The 22,659-nt window shown below is 37.2% G+C and overlaps 2 protein-coding genes across 3 annotated transcripts; both read left to right on the forward strand.

Moving 5' to 3' along the window:
* The first annotated feature begins 1,825 nt into the window (after positions 1-1,825).
* LOC109051953 (WAS/WASL-interacting protein family member 2-like) lies at positions 1,826-15,790 on the forward strand. Of its 2 annotated transcripts, none has more exons than XM_042734532.1 (8): positions 1,826-2,495; positions 6,070-6,200; positions 7,040-7,172; positions 7,266-7,424; positions 9,113-9,736; positions 10,477-10,695; positions 15,023-15,124; positions 15,206-15,790. In XM_042734532.1, exons 2-8 carry the CDS (start codon positions 6,141-6,143, stop codon positions 15,250-15,252), a joined length of 1,344 nt encoding a protein of 447 aa, XP_042590466.1. In that variant the 5' UTR covers positions 1,826-2,495; positions 6,070-6,140; the 3' UTR covers positions 15,253-15,790. The 2 variants fall into 2 exon arrangements, with proteins under 2 accessions (XP_042590466.1, XP_042590467.1); XM_042734533.1 differs by lacking the exon at positions 1,826-2,495 and adding an exon at positions 4,919-5,930.
* A 1,743-nt stretch (positions 15,791-17,533) lies between these two features.
* LOC109051960 (cell division control protein 6 homolog) lies at positions 17,534-22,448 on the forward strand. The gene is made up of 12 exons (XM_042734536.1): positions 17,534-17,619; positions 18,254-18,490; positions 18,598-18,843; positions 18,967-19,166; positions 20,098-20,252; positions 20,372-20,478; positions 20,581-20,720; positions 20,804-20,904; positions 21,013-21,083; positions 21,176-21,348; positions 21,733-21,873; positions 22,013-22,448. The coding sequence occupies exons 2-12, from the start codon at positions 18,280-18,282 to the stop codon at positions 22,100-22,102; spliced, it is 1,635 nt and encodes a 544-aa protein (XP_042590470.1). The 5' UTR covers positions 17,534-17,619; positions 18,254-18,279; the 3' UTR covers positions 22,103-22,448.
* Positions 22,449-22,659: the final 211 nt, after the last annotated feature.

The following is a 22,659-nucleotide window of genomic DNA, read 5'->3' on the forward strand; positions in this document are numbered from 1 at the left end:
AGAACCTTTTTTTCTTCTTTTCTAAATGGTTCCATAAAGAACCTTTAACATCTGCAGAACCTTTCTGTTTCACAAAAGGTTCTTTGTGGCGAAAGAAGGCTCTTCAGATTATAAAAAGGTATAGAGATGGTTCTTTAAAGAACCTTTGACTGAATAATTCTTTGTGGAACCAAAAATGGTTCTTCTATGGCATCGCTGTGAAGAACCTTTTAAGCACCTTTATTTTTAAGAGTGTAAGAGTAGTCAGTCATTATTTAAAGGCCAACCTAGCAAAACTATTTTGCATACAGAAAGTGGACATGCAGTGTTGGTATTCTTTATAAACATTCTAGCCAATGTGTTTAAGAATTGACCATAAAAGTAGCCTATTGTGTGACATGAAAATCTCAAAAGATTCACACTTAAAAGATAGTAAATTAGAGCAAAGAATTGTATGATTAAAATTTCCCATGGACTTATTTGCATACTAAATTGTGATTGGTCTTGTGTCTGTCATCTATTTGCACACTGAATTTAGCTGAACACATTTAGCACTGTACTGTGTAGATTCTTGTTTGCTGCTGACTTGTCTGTTTTTGGAGGTGTGGCCTGGAGGGTGGAGCTTTGTCAGGTGTTATTGTGATTGTGGGCATATGTGCAGTGTTGCCAAGTCTGCGGTTTTCCCACGGAATTTCAAGTAGGGATCGCTCCAGACCAAAAGATCCAGGGGGCGTGGTTGGATCCAAATCTAGGGGGCGGAGAATGGTAGGTGGTCTGCAGCGAGACGCTTCTCCGGAATTGGGCTACTTCAACACTGTTGCCACGGGTTGTTTTTCATGTCCGCGACCCCAATAACGTGATATTTAGCCCCTAAAATGTGAATTTTACCAGGGGAACCCCACCAAAAACTGTGTATTTTACCCCACCGAAATTTGATTTTTACCGGGCGATCCCCCTCGAAACGTGATTGGGCTAGTTTTGATAAGCAATTGGGCGGGTTTTGTTGTGAAAACCTGGCAACCCTGCATATGTGTTGGAACCATAGGCTGTATAAAAACATGGACGTAATGTCCGTGACGTCAACCATAGATTACTGAAGAGTGTTTTTGAAGCGCAAAGTGGGCAGAGTTGGCCGTCGCCATCTTTGCAGCGCGTCACTGCGCATCACTCCCGGATAATCGAAAAAGGGCAAAAAGGCGGGACCTGGTTGCTGAAACCACGCCCACCTAGCGCGACGGCAGTGTCAGCAGCGGCAATCCACCTGTCACTCAAGTGGCCACACCCTTAATTATGCTTAACTTTAAGGCTTAATATAATTTAAACGGATGAGTTAAAAAAAAAAAAATTCACCCCCCTCACAGTTGTCACGATGGGGAAAATTAGCTATATAGACCAAAATAAGTTTTTGTACCAGGCTGTAAACGTTTTTTTCTGCTGTAAAGTAGGACTGGGCGATATATCTAACGATTTAATCATGCGCATCTAGTCAGTACTCTTGTCAGTGATCTACGGCTCTGTCTTTTAAAGGCCGCTGCGCTCCAGCGGCCAGTCGATGAATTGCAGGTTTAGTCACTTCCGCCCTTTTTTTTTTTTTAAGAGAGGGAGCGAGGTTGCCGCTTGGTTGCCGCTTGGTTGGAACCCCAGGGTCACGTGTTAGTCCTGTTCACTGTACATCTTTTACCTGCGATACCAATGGATAATTCTAACTTATATAAGTGATGTCAAAAATATTTGTAGGGTAAAGTCATGGAAATTCAAAAAGCGTTAAAACTCTGAATGAGCGAAACCGTTTTAAAATTAGTTTCAGAACCAAATCGACTTAGAGAACTTTTGTTATTCAAAATTACTTGTTGTACATATGATTAGTTAGACTTTAATTTAATTTTAGAAATTATTAGAAACAATTATAAGTTATTAGAAATAGGCTACCATAAAGTTCCTGCAGGCACCAGTGTCGACAATTAAATAAATAAATAATAAAACAACGAGGTTAGTAACTAACAATAAACGACTGTTGAGTTTTGGCAGATGCTACAATCTGATCACCACTGCAGCGTGACGCAAGGGGAAAAGGTTAGCCGTGTAGTTGCAGGTCTTGCTTTCCGGATGCGATCGGATTTTTTCGGTCTCGTGCCTCCATTTTGTACCGACTCGGTGATTTGCGGGATTTCGTAGAACCGGGTTCGCTAAAGCCTAGTGGTCCCCCGCAGGAAGAGTATCGCCCTCGGACACCGGGCAGCAATGTTAATAGCAACACGACATCCGGTTTTGTGCATCTTTGCCTTGCGTGCTTTCGTTTAACGCTGTGAACTGTTGGGAATAAGTTGACAGAGTTGGCAATAACCAGCCTTCAGTATGACAGCGGACCAATGTAAGCTTTCACACGACTAGTTAGCCTGCTTAGTTACCAGTTTTTCGGTGGTCAGCCCGACAGCGGATCATCGGCTAAAGAACTGCAGCCGGTTACTGTTTAACATTAATGTTGTTTGGGACAGGATCTCACATCGACCCGACAGGTAAGCTTTGCTAACGTTTTAAACAGCCGGGAGAGTTAACAAGTTGACCTATTTGTTATTTACCATTCTTATTACGTTTTTAACGAATACACAAGTGACTTTAAGCAAAGTTTGTGCACATATACCGTCTCACTGGGGTTGTTTTTATTAATCAGCGAGTCGTTTAGACCGGTTTTGTAAACCGGTTCAACCGATTCATTAGAAAGATTCGACTCAAAAGAACAACTCGGTTACGAATCGCCATCATTTGCGTTGTTTACAACATCGTTATTTCAAAAGTTTGGTTTTACATAATCCATACCTGTACGTGCTTAAACCTGTATTACATTTGACGACTCTTCAGGATGTTGTATGGCATGACAGATATAATCACTTATTCTGTTCAAATATTTGTTGACTCATATAGACAACACGTCATTTTCACAAACTGGTTTGGCTTCTTCCATTATTAATTTCCTTCGTTTTGCTGTAAAATTGCTCTCAGCGAAACAAGATTTAATTCAATGAACACATTGGTTTGACATGGAAGCGATTTATGATATTAAGCATAAATCTTATATGCTCCAAATGTGGCATTTGTATCTGTTTTATGCTTTTAGAGACAAAAATCTATACAATAAAGTATACCTTGTGAGGTCTTACAATCATTGTTTTAAGTGTGACAATTTTTTTTGAAGCTTCAGACAAAATATTAAATAAGATTGCATATGTGTGTTACAGTATGTTTAGTATAATATCTGATAAATCAAACTTGCATGACCATAAAAGCTTGATGCATCAGATATGATGCATATTTTATGATATTGGCGATTGATGAGGAAAATAGAGCAATTTGATTTATTAGAGACTCATACTGAGCAAATATTTGGTGCAGTTATTGATATTTATTTATTACAGTAGACTACTAGCATAAAATGCTTATAAATATTAGTTGTCACTCCATATCTTCTAATAACATGTCTTGTTAAGATGATATTTAAATGTTTCTTTTATGTAGTTTTAATTATGGGGGACAAAACATCTCATATGCAATGTTATATAATAATGATTTAGAGATGTAAAAATAAACTTTTCCCAAAAGCGTGATGTATGGTATTTGATACTTATATTTTAACCTGATTTTGGATCTTATGTTTACTTTATTGGATGTTTTTTGAATTAGCCTATACTAAAAGCCTTTAACTTGCTAAAAAAAAGGTATAAATTATCAGTCAGACAACAAAAGGCATGTTGAAGATTGTGTGCAACATCAGTTTTGATCACGTGGATAATGTAGATGCTTTAGAAATTCACGTTTCAAATATGATACTGTAGGTTTTATATAGGATTAAACATTTCTGGTCATAAGACATTTGTAACCGCAAAGCAAAAATGTACATACGACATCAAGTCTGAACTTTCCTGATTATAAACTGTTAAAATACACTACTGGTCAAAAGTTTGGGATCAGTAAGACATGTAATGTATTTAAAAAAAAAAAAAAGTATTTTATGCTCATCAATGCTGCATTTATTTGATAAAAAAAAAAAAAAAAAAAAACTTTCTAATCTTGCAAAATGTTATTACAATATAAAATAATGGTTTCTATTTTAATATCCGTTAAAATAAAATGTATTTCTGTGATGCAAAGCTGAATTTTCATCAGCCATTACTCCAGTATAAAGTGTCACATGATCCTTCAGAAATCATTCTAATATGCAGATTTATAATAAGAATTATCAATCTTGGCAACAGTTGTGCTGCCAAATATTTGTTTGTAAACTGCGATACTTTTTTCAGGATTCTTTGATGAATATAAAGTTAAAAAGAACAGCATTTATTCAAAATACAAATCTTTTCTTACAATACAGATCTTTGCTATCACTTCTTAACAATTTAACACATCCTTGCTGAATAAAAGTTTAAATTAAAAAAAAAAAAAATAAAGAATAAAAATGTACTGACCCCAAACTTTTGAATTGTAGTGTATATTGTTAGAAAAGGTTTCTATTTTAAATAAATGCTCTTCTTTTTAACTTTTTATTCATCAAAGAATCCTGAAAAAGTATCAGAGGTTCCAAAAAAATATTAAGTAGAACAACAGTTTCCAGCACTGATAATAAATCAGCATATTAGAATGATTTCTGAAGGATCATGTGACGCTGAAGACTGGAGTAATGATGCTAAAAATTCAGCGCTGCATCACAGGAATAAATTAGATTTTAATGTATATTAAAATAGAAAAACGCTATTTTACATAATAATATTTCACAATATTACATTTTTTCCTGTGTTTTTGATCTAATAAATGCAGCCTTGATGAGCATAAGAAACTTTTATTTCTTATGATTTTTGTTTTTGTGGTCTTGATGTGAATCTTGCATTCGTGATCAGTTGTAGCCAGCTGTCAGTTTAAGTGCAGAATCTTTAAAGACTAAACTCCTACTTCCTTACATTTTTCACCTGTGCTTTAATGCATACCACAAACAGATTCTTGCAACAGTTGGGTGTAATAAACAAGGCCCTTGTCAGAATTGGTAGCTGATTAGAGCAGCGATAGTTGTTTGCCTGTTCTGGCCTGTTATGCAACAATGTGAGGAATGCCAGGTTTGTTTTCTGGATCGAAAATGTTTTGTGGTGCATTCCATACTGTTAAAAGTCAGCATTTTTCTCACTGTCAAGTTGGCTGAACAGCACAGAAGATATTTTGAATAATGTTGTTTCCACCACTGTGGAAGTCAACTGTTCAGTTACCAACATTCTTCAAAATATCTTCTTTTATGTTCAGTATAAGAAAGAAGCTCACAAAGACCTCCAGGAAAACTGGAGGGTGAGTAAATGATGACAGAAATGTCTTTTTTTCCTCCATTGTGTTTCCATTGAGATTTGTTTGCCTCTAAAGGTCACTAGGTTTAAAAGTGGGTCGATGAGTTTCTGTGACAGAGGTGGGTTTCTTCTTTAAGTGCTCACGATCACATGTAGATTTCAGGAAACAAATCATATGCCATATTTGTTTTAGAGGTTTGTGTGGTGCCTTTGTAGTTTTTTTTATTAGATATGTTCATACACAAAGCCATGATTAAACAGAGCAGCATATAATATCTTGAATGTAATGAAGATGAGCCATTCAGGTCACAAGCATACAGGTTTTCTACACGTTTTCCCATGCTTCACCCATTTTAATGCTCTCTCAATTCCATTAGTCGTTGTGAAGCGGCAGATCCTGCTTAGTGGCATTCCAGTTAATGCTGCTGAAGTTTGTATTACTACACTTTATCTGTGGACATGGGAGTGAGCACTTCTGCCTGAACTGTTAGGGAAACGATTTGGAAGCAAGGAAGTTTAACCTATAATAGGGTTTTTTTGTTTGAGTATTTTTGAAATTTTTTATAATTACTATGTGGAGCTCGCTGTCTGCCGTTGTGTAGTTCCTGGAAGAGTCAGGTAGTTTGGGAGGTACATTGATGACGTTAATCACTAATATGTCACTATGATGAGTCACTGTTTTTAAAGGATTGTTTTAGTTACAACCATCTTTTGTTTTACCTGAAGCTGCGCGTGGTATTTTGATGGATTTAATTCTTCCACCTTGCAGAGTTTTTGTGAGAAACTCAGAGCAAGCGCTGAAGATTGAGGTGACTGTCGACGTCTTCCGGATTTGCTAAGATGCCTATTCCTCCTCCTCCCCCTCCACCTGGACCTCCACCGCCCCCCAGCTCTAGCCAGGTCAGTGTAAAGCAAAGAGCGGGTAGCATGTGTTTCCCTTCACTGCAGCGATTTATCCTCCCTGTTGCTTCCTTAGTTCATGTTTTCAACTCCCTTTATGTTTTTTTTTTTTTTGATCAATGACAAATTATTTAAACATTCTAGATTAAACCAAACATGGCAAGATTTTATTATAATTTTTTTTTGGTATTCAAGTAGGTCTCATATAGCTTTGAGAACTTTGTTTTTATCAAATTATATATAAATATCATTATGTTTTATATGTTTTTAAAAGTAATTTGTTTATAAAAAAAGTCAATTATTAATTTAGAAATGTTCTTTTTTTAGCCTATTTCCTAAAATATCATTCATATGATATTTGATATATTTTACAAAAAAAAAAAGTTAAGTGACACTACTTGTCATAAAAAAAAAAAAAATCTTAAAACTTAAGAGACTGACTTTGACACAGAGCCATGAGGGTCTGCAATTGTATGTTATATTTTTAATGTATGTTTTTTCCCCCCCCTGCATGTTGGTTTCACCATTTAACTTTCATTTAGTGGGCAATTTTTTATATTATTGAGCATTAAAATATTTGTTACTTTTATTCCAATAAATAATTATAAAACATTATGTAGTCTTAAAAACAAAACAAAATGATTTATTCTTGAAAAACGTTTTTCATATAATTTTCAGTCGTTATGCCCCACAAAAAATATCAAAATTAATTTTAATTTTGAAATTTGGGACACATTTTTTCTTAAAACGAAATTAAAATCAATGAAATGCATCTTTTATGTATTTTTGAATAAATTAATTAATCAGGTTTTTTAACATACAAATGTGTTGACTTTCAGGCAAACAACACACCTCCAAAACTAAGTCGAGATAATGCTAAAGGAAGAGGAGCTCTGCTGTCAGACATCTGCAAAGGCACTAAACTGAAGAAGGCCAGTGGGGTCAATGACAGAAGTGCACCTATCATTGAAAGTACGTCATCTGTAGTGCACTACTGCGGAAAATACAATTAAATGTTTGACATGACCCAGCTAATCATGCAGTGTTTTTTTTTTTTTTTGGCAGAGGCTGGAGGTCGAGGTGGCAGTGGTGGAGGTGGTGGTGGCGGAGGCGGAGGTGGAGGTGGAGGAGGAGGAGGAGGAGGAGGATTTGGAGGTGGTTCTGGGCCAATGGCCATGGGAGGATTGTTCAGTGGAGGAGTGCCTAAACTGCGACCAGTCGGAGGTATGTTTCCGAGTAGTGCAATGATGATTTTTATTAATGTCGCAATATAAAAATGACTTAGGGATGAACAAAAATTTTGGCTGCAAAAAATTATCGGCATTTTTGGTTTTCACCCGAAAGAGAAAAATGGACGAAAATATGAGTCAAATATATATGTTGTATAATTAAACAAAAAAAATTCAGTTAAAATTATTTAAAAATTCAGTTAAATCTGATTCTGTTGCATAGAACTCAAAATGAAAATAATTTATTGATATTTAATATTAATATATTTTCTCTCCAATTTTATTGTTTTACTTTAAATGAAAGTGTTTTATTTTAAGGGATGCAACGATACCATTTTTTCAGAACTGATCCAATCCGATCCCAAAGTATTGGCCGATACACATCTGATCGGATACCAGCGCAATTTTTTTTAAATCAGTGTAGAATTTCTATACTTCTGTGTGTTGACCTGATCATCACTCTTTTGAAATAAAGTGAAGTGACGTGTGGACGAGTATAGTGACCCCATACCTGGAATTTGTGCTCTGCAATTAACCAATCCAAAATTACTATTATAAACTAGGCTAATGAATAATTCAGCAGCAGAAGTTATTCTAGAAAAATCATGAGTGCACAATAATTGTATAAAATCGAAACATTTAGTGAACGTTATTTAGTGAGGAACAAATCAAATTTAATAATTGTAGGACTAAATCTGTCTAATTCTTTGAATTGTTGTAAAATATGTTCATGAAAAACAAGTAAATATAGTTATATATAAATAAATACTATAAAATTAAAATACATTTCTTTTAAATGTATAGAATAGTAACGGAGGCAGCAACATATGATAGATAGGACACAACAAGAAATTACATTAATAATGTTTCATCGTGCAAAAGTATTATAATATGAAAGGCTCAATACAAAGTGGCACAAAGCACTTATGCGCATCCTGTGCGCACAATGATGCACTTGAAGCAAAACGGAGTCACAGCGCAGAGAGGCCTTTATTCATTTAATATGGGTGGATGCACTTTATTTGACTACTTTTGGACTGTTGAACAAAAACACCCGCCCATGCCATTATAAAGCTTGGAAGAGGTAGGACAATTTTTAATATCACTCGTCTGAAAGAAGAAAGTCAGATACATCTAGGATGCCTTGAGGTTGATTAAAACATGGTCTAATTTTCATTTTGGGGTAAACTAACCCTTTAACAATAACACAGAATAGTGTACGCACAATATCGGATTTGGATCGGTCTTGTCTGACCGATACCCAATTCATCAGAAAATGTCAGTTTTGGAGCCGATACCGATACTAAGTATGGGATCTCTAGTTATTTTATTGGCTTGTATTTTTAAATTCAGTAATATTAAAATTGAGTCAAATTAAAAAGTCTTACCAAATGATTTTATAAAATAATACATAATTATAAAAAAAAAACATTTTCAGTGTCAGTTTTTGGCCAAGTGCAATCAAAAATTTTAGTTCCAGTGTAAGCCCTAATTTGTTGCACTACCACACAGAATCACCATACTAACTCTAGAATTATTAATTCTTTCCAATTATGAAGTCAAATAATTTTTTTCATATCGCAGTATATAGCGCAGGAAAAAACTATTGCAATGTCACTTTTCTCCCAATATCGTACAGCCCTAATTATTATATCAAACTGTTTGATTAATGTGTCCACACAGACAGCTCTGTAGGACGGTCAGCGCTGCGGCCGCCTGGCTCTCGCCCTGCGGTCCCTCGTGGCACGAGTCATTCTGAACCGGACGGATCCGGTCGTGGTGATGGAGGCCACCCCTCACCTCAAGAACAGTCACGAAATCAACGTCCCTCTGTGCCAGACATCTCCAAACCGTCTGTTGCCAGCAGCTGCTCAAAACCCACCAGCTCCGCCCCGCCTCCACCCCCGCCATTCAATCGTGGGGGCAACCGCGGGCCCTCCTCAGCCCAACAGGGTTCTGGGGCACACAGCCGTGAGAAACCCCTTCCACCACCACCTGCAAGCAAGGGGCCTCCACCGCCGCCATCTTCTGCTCGGGATGGGCATCCTAGACACCCCCCTCTTTCATCTCGCTCCTCTTCATCCTCCTCCACTTCCTCAAACGCACCTCCACCTCCTCCTCCTTATCGTCAGCCGACTAATGCTGCAAATGGTGACCCGGCCCCCGAGTTGCCACAGAGGCGAAACTCGCTGAACAAGAGAAGCCATGGCAATGCTAACGTCCGTAGCCAGGCTCCTCCTCCACCCCATGCCCAGCAGAACAGACGACCCCCGCCACCATCACGAGATCCAGTGGTGCGCAGCACAGGTAAAACACAAACTGAAAATTCTCTCACTATAGACAGACCTTAGTCAGTTTCTGACAGGAATGAAACAAGGCTGTGAGGCTAGAAGTAAAGTGCGTTCAGTGGATTGTACCGATTGGTTAGCTGACGAAATGTCTTTCTGATAAAAGCTTTCAGTAGATAAAATCTTCATAAAACAATTAATTTGTGAGTTGTGAAAATGACATGATATACTGCTGTTGCATTGCCAATGGCATAATGAAAATGAAAACAATAAATTGAAAACTATTGATTTAAAGACATTTAAAGATGTCTAGTTATATAAAAACAATATATTTTACACACACACATATATATATATATATATATATATATACACACACACATATACGTGTATATACATACATGCATACATACATATATATAGTGCTTTTTTGACATGTTTTGACTTTCAACATCTGTTTCATGCACACAACATAATAATCTACAACCTCACCAAAATGACCAAACATTATGCTTCAGTACCAGTACTTAAAATTTGTTGCACTGAAATATCAAGAGGCCAAACTTTACTATGACCAGTTTAATTTATCGCCTGACAACATGACTTCCTGAACAGTATATAGAATTAAATTTCCCAGTTACCAAAATTGAATTACTTAACAATTAGGTTTTAAAGGGAAAATTTGATAATGAACTGATTGTTGAAATCAAGGGTTTTCTAGTAAATGTAGATCTCATTTAAAATGAAGTGTTCATTCAGCTCCTCAGGTTCCTCCTCCTGCAATTCGTAACGGGGTTCGAGAAACACCACCCCCTCCGCCTCCTTATCGCGGAGGGCCACAGACGTCTTCTGAACCCCCTAGTCGAGGGAAGCCCCCTCCTCTGTCCTCTGCTGGACGTCAGCATTCAGGACACGCACCTCCTCCTCCTCCACCTCTCCGCAATGGACATACATCATCTGCCCCCAGGTCCTTTCTTGGTGAGTTCCATCAGATGACGCAATCTTTTTTGGAACATCAGTTCATTCTCTTAGCTGCTAATTTGTTTGTCTGTGGGAAGTTCCCGTAGATCAGAACTTTGATTTCCGAAGTGGATCTGTAGTCTACTGTGCATCAGCACATGAAAATAACCCTGGAGTCAAATGAGCTCTCAGTAATTCAAATGCAGCCCACTTATTTCCTCATTACACCCGTTAACAAAGCCTTCCCAGAAAGCGGAGAGAAGTAGTTCTGGAAAATAAGATCGTCATTTTACTCATGACCTGTTAGTGATCAAATCAAGTCACTTTTATTGTCACATCACCACAGCACATGTGCCTTGGTAAGTGAAATTCTTGAGAGCATGCTCCAGAAATTGCAGAAACAGTTAACATATAACCATACAGACTTCAAAAGGTGAAAATGTGCTATATGCAGTTTATGCACATACAGTACAGGTAAAAAGTTTGGAAACTTTACTATTTTTAATGTTTTTGAAAGAAGTATCTTCTGCTCATCAAGCCTGCATTTATTTGATCAAAAATACAGAAAAAACAGTAATGTTGTGAAATATTATTACAACTTAAAATAATAGTTTTCTATGTGAATATACTTTAAAAAAATAATTTATTCCTGTGATGCAAAGCTGAATTTTCAGCATCATTACTCCTGCCTTCAGTGTCACATGTAACATCCAGTCTATCACATGATCATTTAGAAATCATTCTGATATTCTGATTTATTATGAGTGTTGGAAACAGTTCTGCTGTCTAATATATTTGATGAATAAAAGGTTAAAAAGAACTGCATTTATTAAAAAAAAAAAAAAAAAAATTCTAATATATATTCTAATAATATATTTTCTTTACTATCACTTTTTATCAATTTAACACATCCTTGCTGAATAAAAATATTGATTTTATTTAAAAAAAAGAAAGAAAAAAAAATTATTGACCCCAAATTACTGACCAGTAGTGTATATGTTATTACAAAATATTTATATTTTTAAAAACATAGTTTTTTTTTTTTTTTTTTTTTACTTTTTATTCATCAAAGTATCCTAAAAAAGTATCACATGTTCTGAAAAAATATTAAGCAGCAGAACTGTTTCCAACTTTGATAATAAATCATCATATTAGAATGATTTCTAAAGGATCATGTGATAATGATCCTAAAAATTCAGCTTTGCATCACAGAAATAAATGATAATATAAAGTATAATAAATTTAAAAACAATTATTTAAAATTGTAATAATATATCAAAATATATAAAAAAAAATCTGTATTTTTGATCAAATAAATGCAGGCTTGATGAGCAGAAGAAACTTCTTTCAAAAACATTAAAAATAGTAATGTTTCCAAACTTTTGACCTGTACTGTACATCTAGTCAGTACACACAGTGTACTATTAGACATACATACAGTTAGCACTACACATTATACACTATACACAGTATGTACACATTCTACATTATGTAGACATATATACGCATGAAAATATGCTAAGATGCAACAGAGTGTACGTGGACTGGATACAGAAATGTCATGGATGTGCATTGGATGGTATCCAGTGGTAGCAGGTAGATTATTGTATTAAATGCAGGTGTTTATAGTTCGGTGTTGAACTATTAGAGTTAAAGTGAGTTGTTTGGATTAAGATGTTGTGTGTGTTTGATGTAGGGTGTATTAGTTCTGACTGTTCATAAGTCTGATAGCCTGAGGGAAAAAAGCTATCCCTCAGTCGGCTAGTGCGGGATCGGATACTGCGGAGACGTCTTCCTGAGGGCAGCAGAGAGAGCAGTCTGTGGGACGGATGGCTGGAGTCACTGATGATCCTCCGGGATTTCGCCTGGTGTAGATGTCCTGGAGGGAGGGAAGCTCACCTCCAACAATGTGGCTGGCTGTTCACACGACCCTTTTCAGAGCTTTGCGGTTTCCAGCAGTGCTGTTTCCAAACCAGGCAGTGATTCAGCCCGTCAGGATGCTCTCTATAGTGCAGGTGTAGAATGATCTGAGGATGCTGGGGCTCATTCCAAACTTCCTCAGCCGTCTCAGGAAGAAGAGGCGTTGATGTGCCTTTTTTCAGCACTGCGTCAGTGTGTGTAGACCAGGTGAGATCTTCACTGATGTTAACGCCAGAGAGATGGTTCTCCTGACACCATTTAGTCAGGGTGTTCACCTCCTCTCTGTAGGCCGTCTCATCGTTGTCAGTGATCAGGCCTATCACCGTTGTGTCATCAGCGAATTGATGATGACGTTGGAGCTGTGTATGGCTGTACAATCATGTGTGTACAGGGAGTACAGGAGCGGGCTGAGGACACAGCCCTGAGGAGCACCAGTGTTGAGGGTCAGCGGGGATGAAGTGTTGTTGCCCATTCTGACCACCTGGCTGTCTGCCTGTAGGAAGTCCAGGATCCAGCTGCACAGAGATCTGTTTAGTCCCAGAGTCTGGAGCTTCGCAACAAGTGTGGCAGGCACTATGGTGTTAAATGCTGAGCTGTAGTCCACAAACAGCATTCTTACATAGGTGTTCTTATTTTCCAGGTGGGAGAGAGCAGTGTGTAGGGTGAAAGCAATAGCATCGTCTGTAGAATGGTTGCTGCGATATGCAAATTGCAGCTGATCCAATGAGGCAGGCAGCACAGAGCAGATGTAGTCTCTGATGAGTCTCTCAAAACACTTACTGAAGATGGGTGTGAGAGCAACGGGCCTCCAGTCGTTCAAGCATGTGATTTTGTTTTTCTTTGGTATGGGCACAATGGTGGATTTTTTGAAGCACGAGGGAACCACAGAAAGATAGAGGGAGAGGTTGAAAATGTCTGTGAAAACAATGGCTAGTTGGAATGCGCATGCTCTGAGCACACGGCCTGGGATGCCATCAGGACCCGCAGCCTTGCAGATATTCATCCGTCGGAAGGATCGGGTTACATTCGCGACAGAGATGAAGAGTGCTCTCACATCTTCTGCAGCAGCTGCGGGAGCGCTCTCTGTGTGGGCGGTGTTGTGAGCTTCGAAACGAGCATAAAAGTTATTAAGCTCATCCGGTAGATAGGCGGCAATGTTCATTTGTAAATTAATGATCATTAATTTACAAAAAAATTATTTCTTTATGTATTTCATACAGGTTTCTCAGACTCTTGGGAATTTTAGAGGGAACTGCAGAGGGTTCATGCATTACTAAAATGATAAAAATGTCAGATTAAAATAAGTAGAGCTGCAAAATTGAAATGTTGATATAGTTTAATATGATTATGAAGTCACAAAAGGCTGTATTTTAGTCAGTTGCACTGCGTGTTTCAAAAGGCCTCTACTGTAAAAAAAATTAATTAATTAAAAAATTAACAAATAAAACCCATCAAAATAAACTTATTTTATTTGTTTACCCACATGCCATCCATGTGACAATAAAGCAACATCAGAAACACCTGAACACCAAATGTGTTGATAAATTACAAGAATTACAAGAATTGTAATTTTCATCAAACAGCTACTATGTCCAGTTAGTTTTAAAATGTTTAATTCAAGAAGTAAAAGACAGAAAAAAAGTCTTGTTTGCTATACTATTTCACTATAAACACCAAAATCAGTTTTATTAAACTAAACAATTTTAACAACTAATTTATTCCTGTGATGCAAAGCTGAATTTTCAGCATCATTGCACCAGTCTTCAGTGTCACATGATCCTTCAGAAATCATTCTAATATGCTGATCAAGAAACATTTCTTATTATTATTAATATTGAAAACCGTTTTTGCTGCTTTATATTGTTAATTTCAAAAGAACAGCATTTTTTGTAAAATTACATTTCTTTACTGTCACTTTTGATGAACTAAATACAAGTAATTAATTTACAACTGCATCACAACTGTTTTCTGTTTTAATAATAATAAATGATGATTTATAATTATAAATAATAAAGTTTTATTTATAATATATTATGACATTTTATTTATATAAAGAACTGTTTTTTAAATTATAATTACATTATTGTTTTTTTGTTTGAACAAATAAATGTAGAGTTCAAGACTATTTTTTTGTTTACACTGTGAATATTGAATGTATTGCTTTGAATTAATGCAGCTTTAATCTGCCAAAGACTGTAATAGATGGCTTATAATTATTTTTCAAATTCAATTTCAAATTGATTCATATGATGAGCTAGAAAAAAACTATGAAAAATTCTTCCGACAGCCACATACTAAATTAAATGAATGTGCACATCTTGACATGGCAGTTTAACATTAGCATATGCAAAGCTACTAGTCCACTAGGTAGTGCATGAAATAGATAATGTTTTCTATTTATGAAATGTTTGATGTCTCTTCTCAGATGATTTTGAGTCCAAGTACGACTTCCACCCTATAGAGGACCTTCCCCCACCTGAAGAATACAGACCCTTCCCGAAGATCTACCCCAGCCAAAGCAACAAGGGTAAAGACCTTATGTTAACTTTGACCTATCATTTCTCCATAGAGATAAATGCATTTCCTCATGTCCTCTTTATCTCTCCAGCTTTAGTGAGAGGTGCTCCTCCACTGCCTCCTGTTGGAGGGAAGTGAACACTGTTCAGGGAAGAGAAGGACCAAGACAAGATATAGAGATACATATATACGCATATGCAGTAGATATTTATGTGTGTCTGCCACACAAACATTAATTGCACCTACAAATACATCGGATAATGTGACATCTTCCTTAGGGCAACACTATAAACACCTACATGATCTCTGATCCAAACCACTCCAGAATGCTGTACCTCTAGACCTGAAAATACTGTGCAATATTCCTGTGCTGCCTAGAAATGCACCTTTTAATATCGTGTCAGATGACAGCGGCACAGCAATGCGAGAGCAGACAGTTCTCCAGTTCATATGAAGCTAGATGTGTACATTCCACCGGTTTCCTACAGCAACCAAAGATTTTTATTCAGTGAGAAAATGTGTAGCACTTGTGGATTAACGATGACTATGCATATAAGACACAAAGTCTGTGTTTCTCTGGACAATCATGTAGTTGTATGTATTTTTATTCTTATTTTTTCTTTCCAAATCAGTCAAGAATGAGATCAATTCTGAAAGTGTTTGCTTACACTACAAAGTAGGGCTGCACGATTAATCGCATGCATTTGTCATGCGTGTCTCATCAGTAAAGCCGGTTCCGTGATTAGCGGTAAATGTCTGTCACCTGTTTTCAAACGGGAGCGGCAGTTAATAGACAGAGCCGTAGTTCACTGACAAGCTACGCAATATTCTGTTCATAATTGAGATTAATCGCATTCGATTATGAACACGATATTGCGTAGCTTGTCAGTGAACTACGGCTCTGTGTATTAACTGCCGTTTGAAAACAGGTGACAGACATTTACCGCTAATCACGGAACCGGCTTTACTGATGAGACATGCATGACAAATGCATGCGATTAATCGTGCAGCCCTACTACAAAGGCCATAAAACAGCCTTGTTTCTTGTTCATTTCACAACTGAGTCAAAAGCTATGACAGCCAATATGGTCACAGAGCTGATTTTTTAAAAAACAAATCAGCTCCATGCTGAATTTAAACTACATTTTTACTGCCCAAATATACACTAAGTGCCATGGAAGACTTGGTCTTGTTGGAGATCAGATAGTGCCATCTGCTGGCTGATCTGCACCCTTTCTCCTGCTGGATACCAATGTTTCTGGGTCATTCACACATTGCTTTTTATAATTTTCATCATCAGGAAATAAAGTTTTCTAATGGGCTTATTTTAATTCTGTGATATTGTATCATATGTTATAAAGTGACCAAGTATGTTAATAATGTTAAGGCACTTCTGGCCATTAATATAGAAGCTATTAATTGGGATTTGGTGACCAATCAGATTTTATCTGTTTCTGAATGTGTTAAAATATGTGTCAACAGAATTCTGAAATAAAAGGTGGGAATGGGAAATGATGTGCTTCTTTACGATAATGGTATCATATAAATGTGTTGATCTTTGTTAATACACATTGCTTTATAATTAGAATATTTAGTCACTCCATGCCATGATTAATCAGTTAGACTGAGATATAACACTGTCATATTGCTGATGCACACACACAAAACAACTCAGGGTTATTGTCTATATATAGTTTAATCTTGGATGAAATTTGACTTCAGATTGCTTTAAATGTCACATCAGACAAACAACATTTATAAGAAAACAAGTGGATAAAAATAACTAAATCATTAAAAGGGACCTTCTTGTCACCATTTTGATCGTAATGAACAACCTTAACATAAAATATGAAACGAGATATCCTGTAAATGTATTTTGATAGCTTAGTTGAATAATTTAATAACAGATGAATCAATAAGGTACAGCTGTACAGGGCCATAAGAAACAATATAATTTCTCACCAAAAAGTCTACAAATCTCCCATTAACAAATACAGAAAGTGTTATTATCCAACATAAATTCACAGACATTGAATACATTTAAACTCAAATACTCGAATGTAATGCAAATATAAAATAATATTATGCATGTTTTTTTAAAAAACAATCAAATTTCAAAATATTACACTATTGGACTGTATAAAAACAGGTATGTTCATATACAAATATGACCATCCTCGACCCAGTTGGTGGCACGGTTGTTACAGAAACGAAAAAAAGGCGTTTAGTTCTTAATATTTCCCGGGAAATACTTTCCGCCAAAATACCAACAAAGAATTACCCGCCTTTACAGTCAAGTCAATGGGGGAAGGGACTAAGAATCCTATTGGTTCCTTAAAACCAAAAGGAACTCCGACAGCCAATGAAACGCGTTGTCATGAGCTCACGTCACACGCCAGCGAGTCAGCTGTGCGGAGGAGGACTGCGCAGCACACAGTTCACTCAGAGAGATCTGCAGCTTGTGATAATTTCAACGATCATCAACACAAATTCAGCTGTAATCAGGTAAGACATTAAATATATTCATTCTATTGTTGTGTAGTGTTTTTACGTCAGATTAGTTTTATTGAGTGTTGTTGTTAATGCGTGTGAACTTGGCGCCAAATCACCCACAGCAGGAACCGCTCGCTTTTCATTTACAGTAACCTTATTTGTCAGACACGCATAAGCTTTTCTCAACAAATGAAACCATTTCTTGTTAATGGGATTATTTTTGAAGCGCGGTCGTGAAATAAAACCGATAGAAAACATTAACAAAATAAGCAATCACAAAGTTGGTCCAGATGGCCAACATGGAAAGGAATTACATAACTTGTAATCTTTGATCTGTGTGATTCTGAATAAAATGGCCACAAGTGATTGTCTTTGTTGTAAGACTTGATGATGTTATACAACAACCAACCCCCAACAGGTTTAGGCTAGTATGGCTTTGTTAATGACTCGCACCTCTGAGTCTACAGGAAAAGCTACACTTACTTGCTAAATTCTTGATGGGTTTGCTCCTCAAGCTACAGTTTTGATGCTACAGATGTAATTAAATCACATAAGTAGATCTGACACAGAACATATGGCAAACTATTGTGCTTTGGAGGTCATTGATTTACTGTAAACTAAATTTTCACTGTGCTTTTCCTTTCAGATCTGCTTCCTGGTTTTAAACTAAAAATGCCCAGCACTCGCTCACAGAATCAGCCCACCCTTCAGTTCCCCCGAAGAAAGTCCTCCAGATTGGGTTCTCGACCTAAAAGTTCCTCTGAGAATGCAGAATCCACCCCTCTGTCCCCTAGAAAGTCACATGTGGGAGATCCGCTCGGCGTCTGTCTGAAAAACACCTCTTTGTCTGAGAGGCTGCCCTTGAGCCCCCGCAAACGTACAGGTGTGTGGAGTGTAAATCATCACCTTTAAACCCCCATCACGGTTTCTGGGCTTATAGTAGTGTGACCTGGTGTAAGTCTTTTATTGACGATGCTCTTGGTTCTTCAGGTGATGAGAATGGCTGTAACCTCCAGGCCTCTATGCTTGGCTCTCCTCCTAAGCAGCGCTGCGCTCCTCTGTGCTCTCCTCGTAAACTCTCCTTCAATGAGAACACGCCGGTCTTCTCCTCACCCAAAATTCCCCTCTCTCCTATTTCACGTCCATCGCCAAAGCGGCTGCAGGAGACCCCCTGCTCAAACCCGATCCCCCGTACAGAGGGAAAGCTCCCTGTTACTCGGCTCTTTCCTGTGAAAGGTATGTATTGTTCATTGTCTGTTAGCTAATTTACGTAGATGTATTAATCTGTGTCACACATTGATCAGTTGCTGACATTTAATAAGCTGTCTGTATCTGATGTGGTCTTTTTTTTTCTTGCAGAATCGGGTTATCAGAGTGTAAAGCAGGCTCTTCACACTGCAGTGCCTGAACGTCTTCTCTCCAGAGAGGCAGAGAGAGCCGCCATTGTCTCCTTCCTGGAGAACCATGTGGTGGCGGGAAAACCCTCCAGCCTCTATATTTCTGGTGCTCCTGGCACAGGCAAGACTGCCTGTCTGAACTGCGTCCTCCAGGAACAAAAGGTGAGCTTGAGAGGCAATATGGGGTCTGAAAATCTAAAATCAAACAGCACTACTTTAAAATGCACTACTGTTTAAAATTGAAGTCTAGAAAGATCCATTAAATTGATTTTTTATAATGTAACAAAAGATCTATTGAATGGTAGTGTGCATCAGCTTTTATTTTTAAAAATCTGCAGGGATTAAAGTGTTCCGATTTCCGTCAGTTCATCTGAATGATTCAGCCGTTCAAATGAATCAATTGAATGAATGATTCAGTGATAAAATCAGTGACTTGCCACCACCTCCTTTCCGATTTAGTTTCATTTGTAGTGTATAATTTCAGTTATTTAAATCATTCAATATTTCTGTATTCATAATGTTATTTAAAATATTAATCCCCACATGAATGTATGAATTTAATTGCACTCATGCCACCTCTGAGCCTCATTAAACATCTGGAAATGTACCTACAAGCCACTTTTGTGTTCTTCTGTGCCACCTCTGTAGTATAAATTAATTTATTAATACAAATTTTAAAAAGCTTATAAACATACATTTTTGAATTTGACAGAGATAAAAATGATGCCATTGTAAAGGTAAAAAGAAAATACTCCTGTAAGTCAGTTTAAGGAGTCAAATGTCACCTCGTATTAGGAAGGCAAATTTTTGATCAGAATTTTTGATTGATTATTGAAATTAGGAGGACAGGTCCTCCTGACTGAAATTATACGCTAAAATCTAAACCAAATCCACCAGCAGGTGGTGGCAAGTTACTGATTTTATCACTGAATCTTTATGGACTGATGGAAATCTTTATGAACTGATCGAAATCCACCATAGCGACAGAACACTTTAATCCCTGAACCTGGCATGCAAAATTGTAACATGAACTTAAAATGAAAGTATAAATAAACAAGCGTGCTCATGGTGATCTGTCTTCTCTTGTTTCCAGGCTCTGTTGAAAGGTGTTCAGACTGTGCTCATCAACTGTATGAATCTGCGTAGCTCACATGCCATCTTTCCATTGCTGGGAGAGAGACTGGGGGTTCCAAAGGGCAACAGCGAGGGTCGGCTGGAGAAACTCCTGACCAGCTCTGGGCCCACTGTGTAAGTCAGCTCGCTCTAATTTGCATGAAACATTTCAGGTTTTTATCTCGTTATGTACCGTGAGCGAGGTGTTTTGTTTATTTGATTAGCTCTTACTATGGTGTTTTTGTGTGCGACAGCCTGTTGGTTCTTGACGAGATGGACCAGTTGGACAGCAAGTCTCAGGAGGTTCTCTACACGATCTTTGAGTGGCCTTACCTGCACAACTCTCGCGTTTGCCTCATTGGTAAGGTAGTCGTTCATTTATCTCCCCAAATTCTGTGAACAATCTTCTGTATGAAGAAGATTGTTTTGGACATCTGCTTACTAGTGGACTTTAACCCCTTAGGTATTGCTAACGCGTTGGACCTGACGGACCGTATTCTGCCTAGACTGCAGGCCAAACCACACTGCCGACCCAAGCTGCTCAACTTTCCTCCCTACAGTCGTGAGGAGCTTAATGCAATCGTTCAAGACCGGCTCACACAAGTATGCCTACTTCCATATTACCTGTTATTAGTACTTCTCACGTTCTGAGATAATAATAGACTGGTGTATTCATGTGCGTTCAGGTGTCAGGGGAAGGTGTTTTGGACGCAGCGGCAGTTCAGTTCTGTGCTAGAAAAGTTTCAGCTGTGTCAGGAGATGCCCGCAAAGTGCTCGACATATGCAGGTAAGAGAACCAGTTTCAGCTGCTAAAACAAGTGATATATATATATATATATATTTTTTTTTTTTAGCTTTTGTGAGGTTCTCACACATTTGTGTGTCTGTTCATCAGGAGGGCCGTGGAGATTGTGGAAGCGACTGACAGGTCTAAAATGGCATCCGAACCTGCAGCCAGCCCTAAAGGTAGGAATTACTGTACCGTATTTTACACAATTACCAATGAAAGATTATTTAGAGAAAAAGAAACGAGGGATGTCTCTACTTTCTTGTTGCAGTGTCGCGGGTGAGTGTTCCTCAGGTGGCGCGGGTTTTATCAGAGGTGTATGGCGACCGTATGGCATCCAGCAGCGGGGACGGTGAGAGCTTTCCTTTGCAGCAGAAGCTTCTGGTCTGCTGTCTGCTTCTCATCATCCGTAATGGCAAGAGCAAAGAGGTCCAGTTGGGCAAGGTGAGGCAAAATTTGATCGTTTTATTTTTTTTATTATTTTTTTTTATTTTACAAATTTATTTTTTATATATATATATATATATATATATATATTATATATATATATATATATATATATATATTATATATATATATATATATATATATATATATATATAATTTTTTTTAATTTATTTATTTTTATTTTTTTTGCAATAACACAACACAGTGGTACTGGTATCTCATAACAGCACGTACAGCCATATGAGCTATATCATCTTACAATCTTTGGATATGTATATGTTCATGATCGTCTTGTTTCTAAACCCTGTAAGTGTTTTGAATATGTTAGGGAGGAAGTGAGAAGTCATTCGGGGTCTGCTAACCCTGTTTGTGTTTCTGCAGCTGTGTGAAGCGTACAGTAAGCTGTGTAAGCAGAGGCAGGTGGGAGGTGTCGGACAGACCGAGTGTTTGTCTCTGTGCAGTCTGCTGGAGAGCAGAGGAATCTTCACACTCAAAAAGGCCAAGGAGGCTCGTCTGACTAAAGTACGAGCAGTTATGAATTATCAAGAGTATAACAGAAAATGTAGTATACTCGAGCCTCAAGATTGTTATTGAATCAGTATCTTAATTCATTACAGCTTAAAGAGGGGTCAAAATGTCAATATTGTTTTCTCTTTCCTAGATCTCCCTGAAGATTGAAGAGCGAGATGTAGAGAATGCTTTGAAGGATCGAACTCTCCTTGGAAGCATATTAGCAGCTGGTCTGCCATAAATGACATCAGATTTAAAGCCGTTTTTTTTTTTTTTTATAACTAATTTTACTCTTTTTCTCATTTGTCAGTATTTTATAATGCTTTGATGTGAAAGTCTTGTTTAAAATGAGATGTGCTATGATTTGATCCAAAAGGGTTGATTTCTACATTATGTTTGTGTCAAACATTTGGCCTGCCTTTTAAATGTAGGGTTCTTTTTCTTTCTTTTTTTATGTATTCTTAAATGGGCATAAATTCTTCTTTAATTCAAAACAGAAGATGTTGCCTTCTATTTTATTTTGTACATCGGCTTTGTAATGGTTTTGGGGGGATGTACATTTTTAATAAAGCAGAATGTGTAACTCGTTTAATTGTATCTTGTGGATTATTATCGTGTTCTTAGCTTTATCTGCACTCATTCTGACGGCACCCATTCACTGCAGTGGATCCATTGGTGAGCAAGTGACGCAATGCTACATTTTTTTCCAAATCAGTTCCAACAATGTAAATTTTCACTTTTAGGATAACTATTTCTTTACTGTATTTTTTTTTATTATTATTATTAAAATAAATTAAG

Source organism: Cyprinus carpio, chromosome B11 (assembly GCF_018340385.1).
Source record: "Cyprinus carpio isolate SPL01 chromosome B11, ASM1834038v1, whole genome shotgun sequence".
NCBI lineage: Eukaryota > Metazoa > Chordata > Actinopteri > Cypriniformes > Cyprinidae > Cyprinus > Cyprinus carpio.